Genomic DNA, 26,614 nt, shown 5'->3' on the forward strand with positions numbered 1-26,614 from the left:
TTCCTCCTCATGGAGAGTAAAGATGTTCTTAGTTAATGATTTACATGTACTGATTCTGATTAATCAATGTTTTCTGGTACCAAAAGGGTGATTCAAATGATTCTCAAATTTCTCTTATCTTCTAATATTTACCCGATGTGTAAGATTTTATTATAAGCAAATTTTCAAAAGCAATATATTTTTACAGTTGTTGGAACTGAAGCCCAAGCAATTAAACTGTAAATAAAGAGACCCATTGCCCTCTGTGACCTCACACATATCAGAGCATCAATCAAAATCTCAGTTCTTCCCGCAAACCCTGGGATCTATGCATAGTCTCCAAATGGAAACTCAAAAAAGAGCTTTGGTTTTATTGGACAAAATTGTTTTTATAAACATAACCTTGATATTTTACAAATTTTAATTGACAACAGATTTTAAAGCTGACATTACACTGACTTTAGGATTACTCCCATGTCACCTATTCCCAACCAGAAGCTTCCTTGTCTGAGGTCTACAAAAATATCAACCACCACCCCCATTTAATGGTGATTTGAATTTGCAAATACTTTCAGCAATCACAAAGCCATATCCAGAAATATTCATTAGTAATTGTATTTGCATCTATTAAATGTAGATTAAAAGGATTTTATTTTAACAAGATTTTATTTACCAACTAATTAGAATGACAATTTATTACAAGTACGAAAATAATTAACTTAGAATTAATAGAGTAGTATAGCTTTTCTGGTTGTAAGAAAGAAAGAAAGTCATTTCTCTCCCCTCTACAGGCCTTGTTTCGCACAGCTACTTATATCAGTCATTGTTATTAATTTCACATTTTTACTTACTCTTTATTTTCCCAGACATTTGAATTCTGGCGCTGTCAATTTCATAAAGGTCTTTTAAAGATAAATGTGCTATGTATCAAAAGCAGTTGTTTAAATAAGCCTTCAGTGCTGACAGCTTTGCTCTTGATACTTTTCATAGCAACAGCTAGGAGAGCATTTTACCATCAGTCATGGCTTTCTTTGTAAAGCTTCCTTTTTTCCCCTCCAATCAAAGTAAATATGCTCTTACAACTAGCATCACCCTGCAAAATGTTTCCTCGTGTTTAGTGAATGCGACCATTAGTATAATGAACAACAAATAAACAAATGAAATCCCCATACTCCCTTACAGAACAGGGAGAATGGTTACATTATTTCCTTCAGATATTAGTCAGGGCTATCTCAATATTGTCTTTTGGCCAAACGTCAGTAAAATAAATAAAAGAATTAAAGCTTCTTCGGGCATGATGATTAGATCATTAGCAGGCCAAGCAAAAACGTACCTAACTTGAAAATATAATGTTTAGAAAGTATAAATGCAACTAACTGTACATTCCTACCTCTAACATTTTCAAAGATAATTTCACCTTCCCCGTTATTCCATTAAAACAAAAAATCTGTTGTCTTAAGATAAAAGGACCACAAAACTCCAAGAGTTAATCCCTGCTTCAGGCTAATGACAAAAAATATTTTTTCATTTTATTTTAGTTCACATCCTGAAAAAAAATTTCACTTGACAGAAATGTTCTGAACTTGACTCTGAAAGGCAAATGTATTTGCTTCTCTTCAGTTTTTCTGGATAACAAAAGAGAGAAGAGTCAAGAAGAAACATTAGAGTTGACCTAAAAAAGATTTGTTTCAAATATTAAAATATTTTTTAGAACACTGAACAACTTCAAATTTCAAATGTTATGCTATAAATAAATATTTGAATGACAGAACACCTTACCCTTGTACACCCAGGATTTAAAAAATCATATCATATTTATTTCTAATCATGTCACTGAACTGCTACTGTTTTCTGGACTGCAAATAAAAGACTTATTCATAATAATGTGACACAGTTATGTGTGATTGATTGGTATGAAATAGAAAGGGACTTTGTCCAGACTGTATGCTGAGAACAGGGCCTGTCCCGTGCAAGCTATCAGCCAGTCCATCTGCAGCCAGCCAGCTGAATTACGCTTCTGGTGAGGGACTCAGTAGATTTGTCACAGCATAATTTCCACTCCATGATAAATTACCAATCTCAACTGCTTCTCTTTTAAGACATTTCTAGATTTCAATTCATTATAATTCTGACTTCTACCTTATCTTAGACTTTTAACAATTTCATCATGGTTTCTCAGGGTTCAAGGAGAAAAAAAGCAGGCAAAGGACTCCTCAATTTTTGTTTCTTTTACAAGAGAAAACACTACTACTGACAAAACAATGAGTAGTATATACAAATCTTATTGACTGTATTCACCTTAAAGCTTTTCCTTTTCTTTGATTTTTTTCCTTCCATTTCATAATCAAGGCAGGGAAGGAAGAAAGGAATTTCTAGTCCAGTGGTCACACTCCACATCCTATAATTTTGTTGCTGTTTTTCCCCTAGCCGAATAGTGCCCTTAATCAGCAGAGAAAAATATGCAGCAAACTATCTATACATCCTCCTATTATCCCCAACGGAGAGCTGAGAATTAGAAAGTTGCTTCTGGAAGAACTTCTGTCACAGTGAAGAACTGTAATGCTGTGCCCAGAAGCTTGGAGCACTCGTACTCCGGTTAGTTTGAGCCTTGGCTATAACTAATCATAAGGAAATTTAGTGAATTATTTGCTTTCATTTAAAAACTGCCTCTCCGAATAGCCAAAGTCCTGCTTCCCAAATAATTACAGTCAGTTTGAGACACATTTTTTACCCAGAGATTTTAGTTATTTTTCCTACTTAAGAGGCTTATGAATACTGTCTTAAGGAAACTAAAAATGGACCAAATCTACTGCTGGCATATTACATTGACAGTGCAGTTTAGTTTAGTACACTGGGATTTCTATTGATTGCCGTACTTCCTTTGTTCAGTGAACCTGTTCCTTTGATTACATTGATTCTGGTGGTCCTAGTTATTCCGACTTGGTATCGCATGGGCAGTGCTTTATATGACTCCACCACATAGCGCCAAAATAATCATACATTTGATTGTTTCAAAATTAGTTTAAGTCTTAAAATAAGAATTTTAAAATAACGAAACTTCCATTTTTTTCTCAAACTCAGTTCATATGAATCCTGATTCCATTACTGAATATTAATCCTGATAGCCTACATGATACACATATGAAAAGATAGTTGTATCAGTAAAGTTTATTCTGCATATATGTCATTGTGTGTTAGTTATGCAAATATGTGGCAGATCTATAGTTCACATTAATATTTAGTTACAAAACCAATAATGAACAAAAATTACTGGTAAGTGAAAAAAGCTTTATCTGTAAACTCAGTCAGCATATTAATAATATAATAGACATATAATAAGTAGATATTCATGAGACTAAGAATTTAGATAAATGGAATAAAATAAGACAGAACTAAAGTCATGACTAATCCCAATAACCATTTCCTACTCTATATTTGCATATATAAAATAGAATGTAATTCCCTGGTACCATTAACTGTTTTCTTCTTAGGCAAAAGTAATTTACTATTAAATATTTAAGGAATCAAAATAAGAAATCACTTCTGAAAATGCAAATTATTTAAACAGCTGGCAATTGCAACACATCTCAAAGGAGAGTTTTAACTTTACCAATTTAAAAAAAAAAATAAGAGTATAAAACAACATATACAGAAAGTTACCCAAAATAAGCCTTGTTCTGAAACTAGACCACCTTATCATTGGTAGAGAGAAGACGTTTGCAAACATTTCATAGTTGATGTTAAACTCATTCAGCTATAACCACAAAAGAAAAAATGATTCTAACATTTTGCACTCAGTACTTTGAAATATATCTCCCTCCCCCCACCGACCACAATTTAGAGCTTTGTTGGACAGTTTCCATACACTCTTTTAGAAACTAGGGAAAATACACCTTTCTTCCTACACAGGAGGGCAAATCACAGAAAGCTACGCGACGTTGCAAATTTGGTAGAAATACCAAGTCTGATACAAACATGAGTTTTAGTTGCCATGTTTCAGCGGAAAATGAATCCTGAGGCCCCTCAGGAGATTATGTACATCCCCAGGTGGGTGACTTATTTCATTCTACCAACACCGGCACCAGGAAGAAAACTGCCAGGCACGAAGCTGGCAAAGGCAGCAGGAGCCCCAAACTTAACTCTACAGACACATCTAGAGAAAAGAGCAGAAAACTGGCTTTTGCACATGAAAGGCCACCGAGGACCTTTGTCAACATTTTAGGATGAGAGAAGGATTAAAATGAAAGTGAACATCTTTGTGGGTGGAAATGGCAGGGACAAAATTGAGTCAATAATCTGATCATTTCTCTCTCCCAGTGTTTGATTGGACCCAAGGTAAACTGCAACAAAAAATGAACAACATCAGAAAGTACAGATCAGCTTAAGGGTCAGGGGAGATAAGAAACCCGAGAACACAGTATCCACCTGTCCTTTTTTCTTCCTTTAGAAACAAAATCAAACCCTATAAAGAGCTTTAAAGTTCCAGCAAGTAACAAGACAAAAAATTACATTTTTAAAGTGCTAATATACTAATTCTAGGTAGCAACAACTTTGAACATTCTGAACCTCACGTTTTCCACAAAAATCTGTTGTAATGGGTATTGTTCGTGTATCTATCACAAAGATTTGATTTTAAGATGCTTTCATCAAACTTTGGATAGCTTTGGTCAGCTCTCCACAAGTTATTTATTTTCCTGAAGATCCTTCTGTGCCAATGTCTGAAAAGAAAAATACAGAAATTATTTATGAGGAAAATTAAATTCCTAATGATGGAATGCCATAAAGTTCATGTAAATTTAACACAACAATAACTGGGCATTTTTAAATCTTCTTTTTGAACGTTTTTATAAAAAATATAAATCCTGACATAAGCTATTGGAACATTTTTAAACACGAAATGTTTACGGAAAATAAAGAAACAATATGTAATGTACTAAATTAAAATGACATTTTAACATATTTTAAAGCTAGCTATATATGTCTTCCATTAAAATGGAGCGTGGCAAATACTGCATTCATTTTATAAACAACCAAAGTAAGAGGTTAAAAGCAATTTAAAGTGCTCCCACACAATCCGAAAATAAGTTTCCAATAATTGAATCCAAAGTTCTTGAGATCATAAAAAATCGTAATAAGAAAGTTTTAGGATCAAATATAATAAAAGTATAATTTATGCCTATCAAAAACAAAAAGCTTTTAAGCATTATGATAGTTAAAACTCCTTCAGTGCATTAATCCTCTAATAACGGTTTCAGTCAAGAGAATGTTGAGAGGTCAGGTTTGGATTTTTTTTTAACTTAGTTCGAAATTGTACATATTCTCTTTGAATATAATTTGCTTTATGTAGCACCTGACTCTCCAGGAACTCAAAACACTTCAGAGGTTTATATCCTGACCTTAGTTTTGCTTCTTGTTGCTGTTTTATTTTTTTGTATCTAGTGAAAATCCCTGTGAAGGGCAAAGCACGAGTTCAGTGATATGTATCCCAGCAAACCTACTCTTGCCAGTAGGGAAAAACATGCGGAAGAGAAGTTAAACAATCAGGGTGGCTTACCAACTCCAAAACTTCTATTTCTGTTTGGAGAGCTTCCCAGGCACTTTGCATGTCATCTTCCTTATAAAGTTCTAATTCTTTTTTAAGTCTGTTTTAAAGGAAAAATTCACCCTATGAGTGAATAAACTTTTATAATATTTTTTTTATCCTATGGATAGAGGCAGATTTATAGCTATAGTCAGAATTTTATCATCATCATTCTATCATCAGAATTTTAACACTAAAGAATTTGGAAAGAAATTTCAATTCTCTATACTTCTAGAAAGACTGTATAATATTGTGAAGAAGTAAAAAAAAAACTTCCATAAAGAAAATAAGGCAGACTAAATAAATAATAGACAATTTTAGGTTAATTAAAAGAGCAACATATTTTGGTGGGGAAAAATATAGTACTGTCTGAAGAGCTCTGTTTGAGTCCTGGCCACTAACAAGCTGAAAAACCGTGGCTAAATCATTTAGCCTCTCTGAACTTCACCTGCAAAATTTTAATTACAGGAAAAAATGACCTCTGAGATTTCTTCTTGAACTAAAATTAAACATTAACTTTATAGTACACATATGTAATTAAAAATATATTTTAATTTTAGAGTGAGAAAGCAATATCAATATGTCTTTCTTCCAATTAAGTCTTTAATCCTTTGAATATTTGGAAATTTAAACAAATATTTTATGTCTATATTTAATGGAAAAAAAATAGTGAAAAAACTGTCTTCTATTTCTAGCATTAGGACTAATATTCTTTCCAAAAATAAAAACTTAAGGAAAAGCCATGGACTGCCACTGGAGAGGTAGAAAGCTAGGGCAGGGGGCAGATGAGGCTGCCCTGAGGGAGCAACACTGATCTCACACACCTACGCTGGCTGGGCCAGCCACAAGGTGAAGTGAATAGATAGATTTGAACCTCTGCTGAACTCCAACCCTTAAAGAAGGTCTGAAAGGGTTTTAGGTCAGTAGCATTCCCTGTGTATTTGCAGAAGCAAAAGAAAATCCTCTCTGAAGGAAAGTTTAACATATTTAGACCTACAGGATTCCTAGTGATTAAGAGGAAACCACGAGCTCACAATCAAAGATCACCAAGCACTCAAGAAGCCGAGCCACCAGAGGTAAAAGACAGCAGAGACAATCGATTGTGTCCATAATACATGAAGAACTACAAGTCAATAAGAAAAAGACAACACAATGGAAAAGGGGCATTCCCCACCCCCAACCCCGCGCAAATCTCTACCAGATTATCATTCACAAAAGACATACAATGGCTAACAAAAACATGAAAATGTGCTCAACTTTGTTAGTTATCAAGGAAATACAAAAGAAAAACACAATGAAATGCTATTACACACCCACCAGAAGAGCTAAAATGAAAAACAAGGAATTCCAAGTATTGACAAGGATATGACTATATGCCATAAAGGCAGATCCTTCACACTAGGTTGCAGAATAAGATGAGAAGTGTGGCTAATGCCCAATGAACATGTATGCAGTGTGAGCAGGAAATAAAACACTCATTGTAAATCACTAACATTTAAGAGCTGTTTGCTTCTGAAGCATAATTTAGTCTAGGTCACAGAAAAAAAATATAAAAAATAATCAGATAGTCACCAGGAACTGAGCACTGATGGCCACTAACACCTCCAAAACAAGAGGCACTAGGCCTCCTGATGGAAAAACACCACCACCTATGATACAGCTTTGGGAAAAAAGAAAAAAAAATTCAGCCTAAATTTGATCAAGCTTTTAGATCCAATTACCAATTTATAAAATATATATATAAGTCAAACAGATTTAATCCTACAATGGGAATATAATCAACTACATCCAACTCAAGGGAAACTCTACAGAATAAAAAAAATTAATTTCCTCAACAAATAAATTACAAGTTAAAAAAGAAAAAGGAAGGGGGATCTTCAAGATAAAAGAGATTTAAAAGACTTATCAACTGATTATCATGTGTAGACCTAATTTGAACTAAATTCAGACAAACAAAAAAAAATGACACCTATGAATTGTATGATATATATGATTTGCTTCAAGTAATAAAGCAGAAAAACAAGTAGAGAGAGATGAAACAAGATTGGCCATAAAGGGAGAACTGTTAAACTTGAGTGATGAGTACATACAATTCATTATATTTTTCTCTTTTACCTTTGTATGTGTTTTAAATCTTCTGTAATAATTATTTTAAGAAACAGAGTTTAGCAAAGATAGTAAAGTCAACATACAAAAACCTGTATATATTTTCATGCACCAGCAATAAACAATTAGAACATACCATTTAAAATAAACACACCATTTAAAACAGCATCTTAAACTACAAGGTACCTAAAATTAAAACTTACCAAAGATGTGAAAGATCAATAAACAGAAAATTATAAAGTTTTATTAAAAGATATTTTAAAAAGACAAATTGAGATATCCTAAGTTCATAAACAGGAAGTCTCAGTTTCATAAAGATAGTCTCTTAAAAGTAACTATAATAGTAAGTGCAATTGTAACCAAAATCACAGTAGATTTTCATGGATATGATAAATTGATTCAGAGATGTATATAAAAAGCAAAGAACCAAATATAAACAATAAACTCTTGAGAAGACCAAAAAAAAAAAAAAAGAAAAGAAAAAGGGAGGCATCCTACCTTGTATCATGACTCATTATAAAGTTAAGAGTAATTAAATATTTAAAATGGAATAGTATGCAGTTAGTAGTAATTAAGGCAGTTCTGAGCAGTAAGGAATGAACTGACCAATGAAACAGAATAGAAAATAGGATAAGAATTATATCCATGATCAATTATTATTTTTATTTTTTAATGACCAGTATCTTTCTTTTTTTTTAGTAATTTTTTATTATTTTTATTTTTAATACAAGATGTCACATTGTAGATCACTAGAGGAAGAAGAAACCATTCAATAAATGTTGCTGGGACATCTGATTATCTATGTGCAAAAAAATGAAAATGGATCTTGTACATATAAACAAAGTCAATGCCGTATATTTTAAAATGTTTTTTATTGTGTTAGGTTAGTCACCATACAGTACATCATTATATTTTTATACTTTACAACTTACACATAGTTAGGGAAGAAAAACATAATAATTGTAGGGATGGAAGAGAAGATAATACCCTATACATGTGAACTTCATTGTGTTCTGAACTTTTATGAATTTAATAGTAAATAGGAATTCTGAAGGAATGCTCAAGTAGGAAAGATAGAACAAGTTATTAATTTTGAGCATTAGAGGTTTACACAAGCATAAAAAGCCTTGTAATGAATATTTTTAAAGAGTAAGTGGAAAGTTAAATGGAGAATTACAATGTACTGTGGAGAGCTATACAATGTACTTCAGGCTTCATTTGAATATATTTATCTCTTCAAATAAAATGGTAGCCATCTTTCTTCCACCATACCATCCATACTCACTCCTCCCCCTTTTCAGTTGAAATGAACTGCAGGTTCCGTGAGATGTTTCATGCCCTCAGAGCTGGGCAGTGGACCACTTTCCCTTTCAGTTAGCTAACCGTGAGAATGAGAGACTACTGAAATTAAGGAGGGCATTTAGAGCAAATTATAGGAAGTATTTCACTATTCAGCATATAATCAGGCTGTAGAATTTAGATCTGCACTTAAAGAAAAAATTGCTGTTGCTAGCTTTAAAAGAGGCTGGATAATAATGGTATGAATATTAAAACATTTGCAGATAGCCAAAGCTATATAATGGTAAGCAGATCTCACGCTTCAGTGCATAGACTGATTGCCTACAGGAGTCAAGAAGGACTTCCTTCACCTGCTGCACAATAACTCAGGGCAGTTTGTATTGGTTATTGTCACCTTTCTCTGAATCATCATATAATGACGAGGATGGGCCAATACTGCTATAGTTAGTTGTGCAAGACTTATGTTCCGTGTATTTTTATGATTTTCTGCAAATTTCAATTTTTTTTCAGTTACTACTAAGTATTCTAGAAAAGGCTTTACTAAAAGAACACTCTTTTTAGCTATAGAACTGTACACAAGTACTATTTAAGTAGAAAGAAGGGAAAATTTCAGCCAAAGTCCTAGTACACAGATTGAAATGATAATAAAATTAAGGTATATTTTACTGAAAGAACTTACTAAAAGAATACTCATTTTAGCTATAGAACTGTACACAAGTACTCAGTGGAAAGAAGGACAAATTTCACCCAAAGTCCTAAAACACAAACTCAAATGATATTGAAATTTAGGTATATGTCATCGTGGTCTTCTGTTTCCATATAATGGTGATTATGTAATTTTATTTCTAGTTTTTTTTTCTTTTGCCTAATGTTATCACTTATATTTTTCTCAGTTAATAACACATGCCAACTAATACCATATAAGAGAAATATGTAATAGTCCAAGTGGCAACACCAGAATTAACTTAATTGTTCATTTATGGTATAGCAATTAAGTTGTTCCTGTTTTTTCTCTACAATAAATAACATTTCTATGAACAACTTTGTGCATAAAGTTTCCTCTGTACTTAGAATTATTTTCCTTTGGATAGAACTCGTAAGTGTAATTTTTAGGTTAAATTACATAAACATTTTTAAGATGCTTTCAGTGATTTATGTACACCAAATTGCATTTGGAATATATGCAATGTATACTGTCTCAGCAATGTAAGAATAATCTCTGTACCACACCCTTGCCAACTTCGGTATGGTCACTTAAGAATGTCTTTCAAAATTTGATAGAAAAATGATAATCAGTGGTTTTAATTTGCAAGTAATTGATAAACAGTATAACTGATTTAGCATCTCATTTATTCGTCTTGGTATCCCTACTAACTTGTACAGCATTAGACACAAAGTATGCATTCAACGCATGTTTGTTGGATAAATACATGAATGAAAACTTGATTTTAGTGTTTTCTGATTTTTTTTTCACAGTTGATTACTTGGCATGCTGTTATTCTTTGTTGTAACTACTATAAACTTCTCCCAGTTCATCATTCCCTGATGCTGAACTTCTTCGACACATGGAATTTTAAATCTTATATATTAGGTGTATTAATTTTATCCTTTTTGGTTTCCTTAATCACACCAGATGTTTACTAAGTAGTTCTTTTTACTTTTTGCTAGTGTTTCCATGGCTTGATTTTCCTAATAGTCTTTCTCTGTATTAATTCATATGAAAATATTTTAGTGAAATTTAAACACAAATACACTATTTTTGAAGACATACAGGTCATATACAATTTATCTTTCATATACAATTTATTTCTGAAAGTAGGTTTAAAAGTTGAATGTGTGAAACCGTAATTTCAGTGTTCTAATTACGCCTTCCCCCAGTCCAGGCCACCAGCAGACAGGTCAGAACCTTCATAGGTGTGTCAGGCCAAACCAGAGAGAACTGCTTAGAAGGATGGTAAATGGGGGATGGGTCCCAAAAGCATCTCCATTATTTCAAATCCTGGGTGAGCTGGATTAGGCATCTTCTTTAACCACATATTTCCTCTTATCTTCCTACCCCCATACCAAAAGGGGTAGTTCGTAAAGGTAAACATATGAAAATGGAAAAAATTTGTTTTCTATTCTATTTCTATTTCTATTAAAGACACGAGTGATTTTTGAAAATGATTACTTTAACATTTATATATGGCTTCTGCAATAAACAAAATTATTTCAAAGTTTAGGAACATTTACAAATAGTCACATTTACATCAGAATATAATAATCAATTTAAAATAATCAATTGATTCTGTCATCAAAATTTCCCTTGTATTTACTTAGAAGCTTTAATAACTATAGTATGTGCCAAGAATTCACAAAACAGGAGATCTCTATTAGCTTGAAGGCTACATAATCAATGCTGTAGAGACACTTCTGTTAGTGAATAAATGATGAAGTGTTACTAGAAAAGATGCAGAGTCAACAGAAATAGTCAACAAAATACATAGCTAAGAATAATCCTAGAATTAAATGGGGATTTTCATATTTTATAAATGTTAAAAAAAAGAGAGAGATGGATTGGCTACAGGTATATAATTATTTGACTGGTATTTTCCAGAAACTTTAATGCTGAGATCTTACTACACTTACCAACTTGGAGTTCATTCTTGTTGATATTACAAAGCATTGCAAGGTACCTGTGCATTATTTCCTCCGTGCAGCCAGGATTACAATTCTTATTACTCTACTAAATAACACTTATTCTAATAATGTTACAGAAACACTCCCACAAGTATTTAAAGATACATGTGTAAAATGTCTTCAATTACGAAAATGTAAAAACTCTTACATATCTGTCAGTGGTAGAAAGGCTACATCAATATGGCATTTCCATATACTGGCATTAAAGAAGAATGAAGCTGATCAGCACAAACTAATATGGGAAATATCTATAATATTTTGCTAAGTAATAGAGCAAATTACAGACCAGTAATTCTGATCCCATTTTATGCTAAATGCACACACATGGCATGTATGTGCACACACACACACACACACAGATATAAACTGAAAAGATACATGTCAAACTTTTAACAGTGGTTACACAGGGGATTTCTGGAATAAGGTGATAAGAGAGGAGACTTTGATGTTTTACATTTTCATAGTGTTTGAATTTTGGATTCAGTCTACATAGCCTAGTCTCATAATTTAAAAACACCTATATACATCTGGTAAAATAAAAAAAATAAACATGTATAAATATACATATTTATCTGGGTATCTTTTAGAAAGGTTGGGAGTGTTTGAATACCATCATGTATTTATGGCTTCTTAAAAATTGAAGGACCAATCAATGTGACCTCTACAACCAACTTAACTGGATGACTTTTCACTGAAAAGGCAACAGCACTGATTTACTACTTCATATAAGTGCATTTAAAGTTTCTCAGTAGGAGGTAAGTATTAACTTTCGTGCAGTTTCCATTGCAAATATCTCTTCACAAAACCACACTATCTTCAAAAGTTCAGAAGGAAAATCCCATGCTGTTGACTTTGCAGCTTCATTTCTGAAATAAACTTCCCAATGTATTAAACAGGCACAAATGCTGGTTACAAAAAATGTAAAAGCATTCTAGAAAAAAGTTTCATGGGTAAGGAAAATGCCTGAAATGTTTCAAGTTGTCTGGTATGTCAGTATTTGGAGCAAATGAAAAGTCATGATCAAGAACTATATTTTGGTGGCCCTGGTGTTGGGCAATAATACAAAAATAATAGGTGTTGGGAGTTTGAAAGAGCCCAATACATAACATTCTTCTTTCTGCCCAATTGAGAAATAAGGAAAGCAGAAGATAATCTCATTTACTACATATGTAGCAGATACTGGAGAATGTGGCTTATATCTACAAGTGAAGGGCTTACTAAATAGGGAACCCCAGAATTAGACTAACTTAATGCACATCTTTTCAGGCACAATTGGATACAACAAGCTCTCTTATGGACTCCTAGCACTGTAAAATTTAAGGGACAGAGGAGCAGAGAGGAACATACACTGTCTGAGGCAGGCCAGCTTCCAAAGAAATAGGGAAAGAAAAGGGGCAAGGCTCCAGTTCACCCTTCCAAATTCACCAGCCAGATTGAGTCACTCCTCCTCACCTTCCAAAAAGAAAGGAAGGTGTTGGGGAAAGGCTGTGGGGATTACACCTATATAGCTTTTTTCCATATGGAGGAAAAAATCAGGAGTGGAAAAAGAACTCCATCAGGCTATCCCCGTGGTGAGAATATACCACAACTTTGCAAATAACATTGAAAATATGTAAAGGACTTGTATCTTCTTTGTATTGAAAATAAAATTATATGTAGACTCAATCACTGGAGCAAATATTTATTGAACACTATGTGCCCTTGACTGTGCTAGATGTGAGACTGATAGAAAAATGAAAAGTAAGTAAAGGGAATTCCCCATTGAGTGAGATAGATTGATACAAATACCTATTATAGAATATGATTAATGATATAACAGAATTATAAGCATGCTCTCTATGAACACAGAGAAATGAATAGTAGAGGAAAGCTTTCACAACTTATTACACTCATTTATTCATTTATTTATTTAATGCCTACTATATGCCAAGCTCTGTACCCATATCTGTACCCATGAATACACAATGGTAAACCAAGTAGACAAGATCTCTTTTCTTGTGGAGGACATGGCAGAGACAGATACTAACAAAGTAAAGCATGTAAGTACGTAATTACAAAATAGAATCTGTGCTATAAAGGAAAAAATATAGGGTGTTATTAAAAAAAGTAAAAACAAATTTAGATCATAGGATAAGGGAGGGCTTCTCTGAGGAAAATTTCAATTGAGATCTAAAGGACAGGGTATGTTCCACATAGGTAGGAGAAAGACAGGCAGAGGGGCTAAGAGATAATTTGAAGAGAAGGAAAGGCAGAGAAAGAGGTCCTTACATGGAAAAAAGCTTGGAGTGCTTGAGGGAGCAGAGGGAAGAGGGGACCACAGCTGAAAATAACATCAAGAGAGGTGGTCAGAGGCCACATTGCGATAGGACCATACTAAGGATGTTGGGTTTTATTATGTTTGTTATGAAGCCTTTGACTGATTTCAATGACATGATTCAATTTCAATGGATTGGCTAGTGCAAAAATGGAAGAATGGGGAAAAGAAGAAGATTATTACTGTGATCCAGGTGAGAGAGAGTGGTGACTAGAACCAGGACGTTAGCAATGGGGAGAAAGAACTGGAAGGATTCAGGAAACATTTTGTAGGTAAAAGCCACAAAACTTGATAATGGATTAGGGTGGAGTGAGAATGATGAGAATTATAAATACATCAAAAATTCCTGCTACATTTTAGATTTGAGCAAAACTCATAAAAAATGACATGTGAGCTGGGCATTAAGGACTAAGTTAGATTTTAGCTCATGGAGAAGAAAAAAAAAATAGAGGTATGAGTTCCTGTATCATATTCAGAATTCCATAAACAGTATTCTGATGCAGTAGTAATTTAGGATATGTGATAAAAATGCAGGAAGATAGTGGAAGGACCTAGATTATGAAGACCTTTGAATTCTCCCATCCAAGTACTAACCAGGCCCAACCCTGCTTAGCTTTTGAGATTAGGCAGATTGGGCATGTTCAATGTGGTTTGCCAAGATAAGACCTTTGAACCTCTGATAAGACTTTTGTTTTTGCCTTTTTTTTTTTCTTTTTGCTTATTTAATCAGCGCAACATCACTTCAGATCTATATTTATATTAAACTGTTGGGAATTCAAGACTGGAGTTTAAGAAAGAGGGATTTAGGAAAAATATTTGGAAATTATCTATCTGTGATAACTAAAACGATTAGAGCATATGAGGTAGCCCATAAAGAATATAAAGAGAGAAGATTCAGAGATTAACCTTTTGGGATCTCATGCATTTAAAAAACAGGTGGAAGGAGTCCAAGATGGTGAAGGAGTAAGAGACCTTAGTTTTGTCTGGTCCCGGGAATTCAGCTAGATAGCTATCAAAATCATTCTGAATACTTACGAAATCAGCTAGAGATCTAAGAAAAAAATTGCTGCAATTCTACAAATAGATAAGCAACAACTTTCAGCAAGTCTTTTTTTAATTTTCATTTTTACAGGTACATCCTATCATTTTATTTTATTTTATTTTATCTTTGTACATATATAAGTTTTTCTTTCTTCACAATTTTGGGATCTAGTTTACTAAAAAAACAGACCTAACTACACACAGGATCCAGTGTATTGCTCTATTCTGTTCACCTGTCTGATTATACTCTTTTTTTTTTTAATTTGTTTTTAAGTTTTGAGTCTCTTCTGATTTGTTTAGTGTATATTTCTCTGGGATCATTAGTATTTTTTCCCCTCATTTATATATTCTTCTCTAGACAGAATAACAAGAGAGAAAAACTCACCTCATAAAAGAGAACAAGAGGCAGTACTCTTGGCCAGGGATCTAATCAGTATGGATATAAGTAAGATGTCAGAACTAGAGTTCATAATAATGAATATAAAGATCCTAGCTGGGCTTGAAAAAAGCATGGAAGACACTAGAGAATCCTTTCTGGAGAAATAAAAGAACTAAAATCATAATCAAGTTGAAATAAAAAAGGGTATTGATGGGATGCAATTTAAAAAAAAGGAGGCTCTAAATGCTAGGATAAATGAGGCAGAAGAGAGAATTAGTGATATAGAAGATAAAATGATGGAGAATAAGGAAGCTGAGAAAGAGAGAGATAAACAACTACTGGATCACAAGGGGAGAATTTAAGAGATAAGTGGTACCATAAAGCAAAACAATATTAAAATAATTGGGATCCAAGAAAAAGAGTGAGGAGTGGGCAGAAGGTATACTGGAGTAAATTACAGCAAAGAACTTCCCTAATCTGGGGAAGGAAACAGGCATTCAATTCCAGGAGGCAAAGAGAACCTCACTCAAAATCAATAAAAATAGGTCAACACCTTGACATATAATAGTGAAACTTGCAAATCTCAAAGACAAAGAGAAAATCCTAAAAGCAGCTTGGGACAAGAGGTCCATAACCTACAAGGGCAGAAACAATAGACTGGCAGGAGACCTGTCCACAGAGGCCTGGCAGGCTGGAAAGGACTCACATGATATATTCAGGGTGTTAAATGAGAAAAATATGCAGAGAAGAATACTTTATCCAGCAAGGCTGTCATTCAAAATAGAAGGAGAGATATAAAGCTTCCAGGACAAACAGAAACAAAGAATTTGTGATCACTAAATCACCCCTGTAATATTAAAGAGAATCCTTTAAGCAAAGAGAGAGCCCAAAAGTAACATAGACCAGAAAGGAACAGAGACAATACACAGAACCAGTGAATTTTTTTTTTTTTTTAGGATTTTATTTATTTATTTGACAGAAAGAGATCACAAGTAGGCAGAGAGGCAGGCAGAGAGAGAGGAGGAAGCAGGCTCCCCACTGAGCAGAGAGCCTGACATGGGGCTCGATCCCAGGACCCTGAGATCATGCCCTGAGCTGAAGGCAGAGGCTTTAATCCACTGAGCCACCCAGGCGCCCCAAGAACCAGTGAATTTATAGGTAAAACAATGTCACTAAATTTCTATCTTTCAAACAGTTACTCTGAATGTAAATGGGCTAAATGCCCCAATCAAAAGACACAGGGTATGAGGAGAATAAAAAAGGAAGCCCATTGATATGCTGTCTGCAAGAGACTCATTTTAGACCCAAAGACACTTCCAGACTGAAGTGATGGGGGTAGAAAACAATTTATCATGCTCATGGACATTAAAAGAAAGCTGGAATTAGATTTCAAACCAAAGACTGAAATAAGAGATGAGAAAGGATACTGTATCATAACTAAAGTGATTATATCATAATCCAACAAGATCTAACCACTGCTCCCTAACATCAGAGCAACCAATTATATAAACCAATTAATAACAAAATTAAACAAACACATTGATAATAATACAATAATATTAGGGGACTTTAACACCCCACTCCCTGCAATGAACAGATCATCTAAGCAGAAGATCAACAAGGAAACAAGGTCTTTGATGACACAACGGACTACATGGACTTCACAGATATATTCAGAACATTCCATCCTAAGGCAACAGAATACACACTCTTTTCATGGGTACATGGAACATTCTCTAGATTAGATCACATACCGATCACAAATCAGGTCTCAACTGGTATCAAATTTTGGGATTAAAAAAAATAACACAAAAAAAAACCCTAAAAAAGTTTGGGATCATTCCCTGCACATTTTCAGACCGCAACGCTTTGAGACTTGAACTCAATCACAAGAGGAAATTTGGAAAGAAGTCAAATACACGGAGGTTAAAGAGAATCCTACTAAGAATAAATGGTCAACCAGGAAATTAAGGAAGAATTAAAATAATTCATGGAAACAAAGGAAAATAAAAACACAACTGTTCAAAACCTTTGGGATGTAGCATAGGCACTCCTCAGAGGGAAGTATATAGTAATAAAAGACTTTTTCAAGAAACAAGAAAGGTCTCAAATATACAACCTAACTTTATACCTAAAGGAGCTAGAAAAAGAATAGCAAATAAAGCCTAAATCCAGCATGAGAAGAGAATTAATAAAAAGAGCAGAAGTCAATGAAATAGAAACCAAAAGAACAGTAGAAGAGATCAGTGAAACTAGGAGCTTGTTCTTTGAAAGAATTAATAAGATCATTAAACCCCTGAACAGACTCATCAAAAAGAAAAGAGAAAGGAACCAGATAAACAAAACTATGAATGAAAGAAGAGAGATCACAACAAACATTGAAGAAATACAAACAATTTTAAAAACATATTATGTATAACTATAGGCCAAGAAATGGGTCAATCTGGAAGAAATGGATGCATTCCTAGAGACACAGAAATTATCAAAACTGAAACAGGAAGAAATAGTAAACCTGAACAGACCCATAACCAGCAAGGAAATTGAAGCAGTAATAAAGAAATCTCCCAATAACCAAGAGTCCATGGCCAGATGGCTTCCCAGGGGAATTCTATCAAACATTTAAAGAAAAATTAATACATATTCTTCTGAAGTTGTTTCAAAAAAAAAGAAGGAAAACTTCCAAACTCTTTCTACGAGGCTAGCATTACCTTGAACCCCAAACCAGACAAAGATCCCACCAAAAAGGAGAATTTCAAATCAATATCCCTGATGAACACAAATGCAAAAAATTCTCACCAGGATACTAGCCAATAGGAACCAAGAGTATATTAAAAGAATTATTCACCATGTCCAAGTAGGATTTATTCTGGGGCTGCAAGGGTGGGATTTATCAGCAAATCACTCAATGTGATATGCTACATTAATAAAAGAAAGGACAAGAACCACGTGATACTCCTAATAAATGCAAAAAAAAGCATTTGACAAAGTACACATCCCAATTCTTGATTAAAACTCTTCACAGTGTAGGGATAAAGGGAACACACCTCAATATCATAAAAGCTATTGACAAAAAGCCCACAGTGAGTATCATTCTCAATGGGGAGAAATTAAGAGAAAAAAATGAGAAAAAAGCTTGAAAGTCATGAAATCCTCATGGATAATATGAAATAAAAATGTAATTATAAGTAATTACATAATTATAATTGTATCTAATTTTAGAGCATTTACTATGTTCTAAGCACTGTTCTAACGGCTTTTAAGTCATTTAATTTTTACTATAATTTTGTGAGGTAGGTGCTATAATGATCCTCATTTTATAGATGTGGAGACTGAGGACAGACAAGTTAAATTGCTTGTCCAAGGTTACTAACCTAGTAAATAGCAGAGCTGGGATTTAAGGGGGTTGTAATCTTAACCTCTATGCTTACTGCCTCTCAAGAACCCAAGGTTTATCTTTTCTATCCTCTCTGAACTATATGAAAGAACTAGATCAGTCATAGTTATACAGTCTTCCAGGAGCTTCTTATGAATTTAACCCAACCTTCGACTTAAGGTCGACTTAATCATAGCAATATTCTACAAGTTAGCTGCCTTAACATATTTAATTAATGATCCCACACTCTTCAAAATAGAATCTTTTAAATAAATAAGCATCTTGGTATTTATAAACAGGAAATGATTACCTAAAGGAGAGACCATGAAACCACTGTGAATAAGAGTACTAGTTCTTGGGGCTGCCTGGGTGGCTCAGTGGGTTAAGCCTCTGCCTTCAGCTCAGGTCATGATCTCAGGGTCCTGGGATCGAGTCCCACATTGGGCTCTCTGCTAGACAGGGAGCCTGCTTCCTCCTCTCTCTCTCTCTACTTGTGATCTCTCTCTCTCTCTGTCAAATAAATTAAAAAAAAAATCTTAAAAAAAAAAAGAGTACTAGTTTTTTATACTAAAGAACGGCATCAAGACAGAGTCCAACAAATAATCTGAACATGGCAGATTAATTAAAAAAAATCATTACGAAAGAATTCCAATGATATAGACAGTATAAAACATGTGTAAAATTTTCTAATTACTAAAAGTAGAAACAATAAATGCATATAAACAAGTTAATATTAATTTTATAATTGCTTTCTTAACTGGTTAAAGTTTAATAAAAGTAGAAGTACAATTATAATAACCTTAAAATAAAACTGGTTCTCAACTGGGGACAATTTTTCTCACCCCTCTCTGTCCAGGGGACGTTTGGCAATGTCTGGAGACATTTTTGGTTGTCAAAGCTGAGGGTGGGAGATACTGCTGGCATCTAGTGGGTCGAGGCCAGTCTTAAATTGCACAGGGCTGTCCTCTCGCAACCAAGAATAACCTGGCCCCACTGCCAAGTTTGAGAAACCCTGCTATAAAAATGGCATCTATACCAAGAGTAATTAAACCTGAAAATTTAAGAAAAAGGCAACAGAATTCAGTATACATTTGAACACACAGATGGAAAAGAATATTCCAAAATTTAGGGATAAAACCAACTTAATTTTGGCCTTCATGATATTAATAAATGTTTTGCCATTATTAGCTTCTTGTTTTTGCACTAATTATAAGGTTTATGGCCCTATTTCCTAAAATCTTTATTTCAATACTTTGACTTCTTTATACTTGAAATTACTTTTATGGAACATACCAGTAAGCAAACTAAACTACACATATTAAATGATTTAAAGTGGGAACTGGTAAATATTGCCATTTCATTCGATAAGTGCTAAAATGCAAAAAAATGGACAATGCATAAAGACTAATGTTTCTTTTTATTCACATTTCTTCTGTCACCATCTGTGAAGGAAAAAACACTCTCTAACAGACTCTGTGTGTTTAATTTTAACCCAGGGCAGATTTTTATGATTGATAAACCCACAAAACTGGAGTTCATGTCAGAAGCGCTTATAATACTAACCATCATGACACCAGTGGGCATTATCATTTTTGAAAATGTAAAAAAATCAATGAGCAGATTGTCATTACAGAAACTCATCCTGCATCACACATATCACCCAAGAGATTGATATTTCATGCTTATAAAACTTAACATAAAATTAAATTGCAAATATTTTCTCACAATCTACTAAAATTATGGCCTAAGGCAATACACAGTTAATATGAAGCATTTGTTCAGCTCTAGTGGACATATTTCTATATGATTTATGTAAAAGAAGGCTTCATTTGCTTCTCATAGATTCAGTAATGAGGTTTCTTTCCTTATATTTAGCCCGGAAAGTAGATGAACTTCTTTGAAATTAGGCTGGCAAATATAACATTGAATTATTAATAAACAATAGTAAAATTAACAAACTGAAGGTTTATCCTTGTGTGTATGACTATGCTGTTTCAAACACCAGCCATTCTTTCATTATCCAAATACATAAAAAGTAGCTCAATATTCCATACAGAAAATACATTTCATTCTTTCACCATAAAACAAATAGTAATAAATTTCAAGTAAAATAGTAGGTTGTGATTTTCTCCCCTCAAATTTAAAACGATAAAAAATAATTTCAATCAATAAAAAAAAAATTAAGGGGTGCCTGGGTGGCTCAGTTGGTTAAGTGTCTGCCTTTGGCTCAGGTCATGATCCCAGGGTCCTGAGATCCAGCCCCACATCAGGCTCACTGGTCTAGAGACAGTCTGCTTCTCTCTCTCCCTTTCCCTCTGTGTACTCTCTCTTGTGCTCTTTAATCAATCAATCAATCAATCAATCTTCAAAAAAAAAGTTAGGAATAACAGAAAGGAGAGTTTTGGAACTAATACTTTGTTTTAATCTACTGGGATGTGAATAACACTAAGTCCATGAGGTAAAAGAAAAAATTGATTTCAGTATTATCAACCTAATATACTGTGAAACTTACATGTACCAGTAAAGCCTTTTCTCATTAGCATACTTCACAATACACATAAAAGGAATTAATATCTTTACCTGGAACTTAAAAAAAAAACCTACACATTTAGCTTTATGCTGAAATCTCTTTGACAACTTGAAAAACTACCAGATTTTATATCAAAATACAATAGGGAATTCTTACCTTAAGCACTCAGCATCATTTTGAGGCTTTTCATTGATCTTTACTTTTTCTGCCTCTAGGTATTTGGTAGTACAAATGGCTTCAATCTTTTTATCTTCAAAAACTAAACAATTAAGAAAACGCTTACAATCTTTTAAAAAAATAAACAGAAGAGTTCATTCATAAGAACAATACTCTAATTTTTGGTGTTTTATATAAAACATATGCACTCATGATTCTTAGTTTTCTACTTTAATATAGCGATTACAGGCATAAAAAAAGATCTTGACAAAATTTATGACATTAAAAATATCAGATCTAACACTTTTTTTTTAGTGTTTTACCTGTTTCATCTTTATACCAATAGTAACACTGTATCTTAATAGGTGAGTATACTTTGAAAGAATGTTATGACCCTGTTATGCATATGTAACTATATTCATCAGCAAAAAAAACTAGCTCATAAAGATAATACCTTTAAGTTTTCTCTGCACAGTAAGTAATTCTTGTACTAATTCACTCTTTTGTTTTTGAAGTTCACATAACTGGCCACTATCATGGTCCATCGATTTCATTTCTAGAAATAAATAGACAAATAAAAGCCATATTTTAACCACTTAGGCTTTGCCTTGAATATGTCAACAAGTATTAACGTGTGTGTGTGTGTGTGTGTGTGTGTGTACTAAAAATTTAAGTAGTATATGGTCAATTGTTAAACTGATAAGAACAGATACTGTATTTTATCTTAGTCAAAAGGCTGAGAAATAATTCATATGGTCAATTTTAAGCCCCAACAAGCTTTCTTTGGCCATCTAGAAACTGTTTCTAATAAACTGACCAGAATTAATTAAGCAACAACGAAGTACAAAAGAATTAGTTAATTGAGGGTTAGACTACCTAGAGAAAATTCAAAACAATGTAACATCACTAAGTAAAACAAGCTTCCCAATGAGATAATAAGAAAACTCTATCCTTCATAAGTAAAGCCTTCTACCTAGAATATCTTTCCTCTTTTTCTCCCCCACAATAAAGTCCAATTCATCCTTTAAGATTCATCTCCTAATTTTTCAAAAGATAAACAATAATTTAGGACACAAAATTTAAACACATGACACCATACAACTAGCTAACTTCCTTAATTTACAAAGAGCTCATATAAAGCAGTAAGAACAAAAATGTAGAAAGATGAACAAAGAGTATGAACAGATTGTTCACAGGAAAATAAAAAGAAATTTAAGTGACCAATAAATTCAGAGAAGTAAATTCAACATCATGCAAAATCAAAGAAATGTGAATTAAAGCAACAATAAAAATAATATTTTTGCTTGTCAGATTGGCAAAGATTAAAGTCAGTGATAATGCCCACATTGGTAATGGTATAGGATAATAATACAAGAAAACAGGCACTCTCCTAAACAGTTGGTGGGGAAATTAATTAATTTGGTGATTTAAGGAATCTAATTTGACATTAAGTCTCTTAATATTTTCCTCTGACCTAGCAGTTCCATTAGTAGATTCTACGACACAAATTTAGTGACAAAAGTATAAGGAGATATATACTCAGATAATTAGAGGCCCTTATTGATGGTCATGTAGGTTGTTTACGGATTTTGTTTTTGTTTTGTTTTCTTCTGAAATCACCACCAATCCATCCACCTGTGCACTATTTCCTATCTTCTCTGGGAACTTTACTTCTCTCTTGAATTTTCAACTCTACTTCTCCATGGGCTCTGATCCATCATCATTTAATATGTTCAAATACCTCCTGTCTCAAAAAACAGAAATGAAAAATGGACAACACATAACCCACTAGAAGCCCTCCCCTGACCTCATAACCCCCTGGGTTACTGGACTCTCTCATCCAGAGAAACTTCGCTTCAAGGGCTTGTGGGCGCTTAACGATCACCATCTCCTCTGTTCTCACTGCTCAACCCATTACAACCTGGTCTCTACCCTTCCTCTCTTCCTACCCCCATCTGTTGCTTTCCCTAAAGATCACAACAGACCTTCCAAGGCTGCTTCTTAGTCTCCATGGTTGACAACTTGGCAACATTTAACATGGGCTGATCACTCCCTCACACACTCTCTCTCCCTGAGGTGATCTCCCATTTCACACAGTAACGTGTCCTGCCTACCTTACACACTCATCGCTGGCCTTTTTCTCCTTCTTGCTTTGAAAATCCTGGTGTTCCTCAGTGTTCTATTACTTACTTTCAATACATTTTTCCTGGATGACTCCCGAATTAATTAATTAATTAATTTTTATGTTATGTTATCTTAGTCACCATACAGAACATCATTAGTTTTTTGCTCTAGCATCCCATGATTCATTGTTTGCATATAACAGTTTCAGCTCAAATCTCCCTCGGAGCTCTTGAATTACATATCCAACTTTCTGATATTGACACTCAGATCTGCCATTTGGCTAATTCCTATCACCCTTCAGACCTCAGTCTGAGGGTCACTTGCTCTGGGAGATCTTCCTTCACTCCTGGTCCAGGGTAACTTCCCTTACTCTACATTCTCACCTCATTTTATACTTCTTTTGAAACAGTCATCAATTCATAATTATCTCTTTCATACTATTGGAGACAGAGCACTAAACAAAACAAAATCCTGCCATTACAGAGTTTAAAGTTTCATATAAAAATGTTAAAATATACATAGAGATGGATGCGTTTTGTGCAAGTACAAAGACCAACAATACCAGGTACTGTGGAAGCAAATCTATTAAAATAAATCCATACTTCTGGAAGAAAGGACACAAAAGAGAGGGCTCCTACAGTATTTGTGGTATCAAGGACTTTTTTCTTTATCAATTTTTTGGAGGAATAATTTACATAAAGTATATCCACCTAACAGCATACAATTCTGTGAGTTTTGGCTCTCACATACACTCGTGAAAACACCACCACAATCAAGAAACTGTGCTTCTATAAATCCCCAAAGCTTCCTCTGCCCTTTTGCAATTTATTCATTCTGACACTGGCAACCACTGATCAGGTTGTTGTCCCACGCAGTTTGCCTTCTATTTAGTATGTATTCTTCCGTGCCCAGCTTCCTTCCATCACCATATCCTTTTGAGATGCATCCGTGTTGTCTGTGAGCAGATCTGTTATTTCTTATCTCTGAGTATTCCATGGCATGGGTACAGCAATTTTGTTTATCCATTTACCTCTTAATGGACATTTAAGTTATGTTCAGTTTTTAGCTACAGTGAATAAATTTACTAAAAACTTAGTGTGGATCTAAGCTTCACTTCTCTGGTGTATCTAGTTGTAGAATGGCTGGGTCATATGGCAAATGTTTGTTTAATGGTTTAAGAAACTGAAAAACAATTTCCAAAGTGGTTGTACCATTTATTTTACATTCTCATCAGTACCATATGAATTTCAGATGCTCCCCATACTTGCCAACACTTGATATGACCAGCCTTTTGAATTTTAACTAAATGTAGGTACAGTGATATTACCCTGTGGTTTTAATTTGTATTTTCCTGATGGCTAAAGATATTGAGTATCTTTTCATGTGTTCATTCATCATCAGTATATGCCCTTTTGTGAAGTTCAATCCTTTTCCCCTTTCAGAATCAGTTTTGTTGCCTTCTTATTATTAAGTTGTAAAAGTTCATTATATTCTAGGTAACAGTACACAAGCAGATGTATGTATTGCAAATATTTTCTTCAAGTCTTTGGTTTGTCTTTTTCTTAATAGTCTTTTTTAAAATTTATTTGAAATCCAGTGTATTTTTTTTTTCCATGTTTCTTCCCATCTAAGAATTCTTCTAGGAGTTTCATGATGTTAGCTTTTATGTTTAGATGTATGGTCCATTCTGAGTTAATGTTTAATATGGTATGAAGTAAGATTTAAGAATCATTGTTTTGCAATGGATGTCCAATTGTTCCAGCACCATTTACTGAAAAGACTTTCCTTTCCCCACTGAACTGCCTTGCTACTTTTGTTGACAATCAATTGACCCTATCTACATAAGGCTATTTCTCTTTCCTTCCAGTGGTACCAATATGCCTATTTTTAAGGCAGTGACACATTATCTTGATTGCTATAGCTTTTTAGCAAAACTTGAAATCAGGGAGTATAAATCCCCAAATTTTGTTCTTTTAAAAAATTTTGGCTGTTCTAAGTGATTTACATTTCTATATAAATATTAGAATTAGCTTGTCAAGGCTTACTAAAACTTCATGGGATTTTTACCGAGATTCTGTTGAACCCATGATCAATTGGAAGAGAATGGACCTATTAACAAAATTGAATTTTCTAATCCATGAACATGATAAATCTATCTACTTAGGTCTTCCTTAACTTCTCTCAGCAATGCTCTGTAGTTTATAGTATAGAAGTCCCTCATGTCTCTTGTTAAATTTGTTTCTATTTTGTTTTTTGATGCTGTTTAAACGGTATTTTTATTCCACTTTCTATTGTTTGCTGTTAGTATATAAGAATTCAACTGATTTTTTTTTCCTTTAGAGAAAGAGAGAGTGTTGGAGGGAGGGAAATAGGCAGAGGGAAAGAGAGAATCTTAAGCAAGCTCCATGCTGGGCAGACCTGAGATCATGACCTGATCCCAAATCAAGAGTCCGACACTTAACAACTAGGCCACCCAGGTGCCCCTCAACTGATTTTTAAATATATTCCTTATATCCTATAACCTTACCATATTGACTTATTAATTTTAGTAATTGTTTTCTAAATTCCTTATAATTTTCTATGTAAACAATCATGTAATCTATAAATAGAGACAACTTTCTCTCATTGAAATGGTTAAAACGGCTAGGACATCCACAGCCATATTGAATGGAAGTGATAAGAATGGACATTCTTGCCTTATTGTCAATCTTTGTGGGTAAAGTATTTAATACGTCACCATTTCAAATGATACTGGTATTTGCTATTTCATCATTAAGTGTAATATTAGATGTAGGCTTTTCAAAGAGGTTCTTTATCTGGTTGAGGAAGTTCCCTTCTATTCCTGGTTTTCTGGGAGTTATGTAGGGCTGTATGGATCCCTTTACCAGTTCTCTTTTCCAGTCCTTTATGAGATAGCTGTCATAGATGCATATGGTATGCATGTATACGAACTGCCTCTGCATACATTATAAATTCCAAAAGACAATATATTATTTGCTTTAAACAATCATATGTATCTTTTCAAGTTAAGAGAAAAAACTGGTATTTATAAT

The 26,614-nt window shown here is 33.7% G+C and overlaps 1 protein-coding gene and 1 pseudogene across 1 annotated transcript in view; both read right to left on the minus strand.

Moving 5' to 3' along the window:
- Positions 1–4,213: 4,213 nt before the first annotated feature.
- CCDC172 (coiled-coil domain containing 172) overlaps positions 4,214–26,614 on the minus strand; it is a 52,710-nt gene continuing 30,309 nt past the window's right edge. The window contains exons 5-8 of the mRNA XM_032877300.1: positions 21,892–21,993; positions 21,438–21,540; positions 5,534–5,621; positions 4,214–4,697 (exon numbers count right to left, since the gene is read on the minus strand). Of these exons, the coding sequence (XP_032733191.1) occupies positions 4,662–4,697; positions 5,534–5,621; positions 21,438–21,540; positions 21,892–21,993 (329 nt within the window). The 3' untranslated portion in view covers positions 4,214–4,661. The remainder of the gene's footprint in view (positions 4,698–5,533; positions 5,622–21,437; positions 21,541–21,891; positions 21,994–26,614) is intronic.
- Positions 22,087–22,185, minus strand: LOC116858523 (annotated as a pseudogene).

This window comes from Lontra canadensis, unplaced genomic scaffold (genome assembly GCF_010015895.1).
Source record: "Lontra canadensis isolate GAN:19392208 unplaced genomic scaffold, GSC_riverotter_1.0 scaffold3, whole genome shotgun sequence".
NCBI lineage: Eukaryota > Metazoa > Chordata > Mammalia > Carnivora > Mustelidae > Lontra > Lontra canadensis.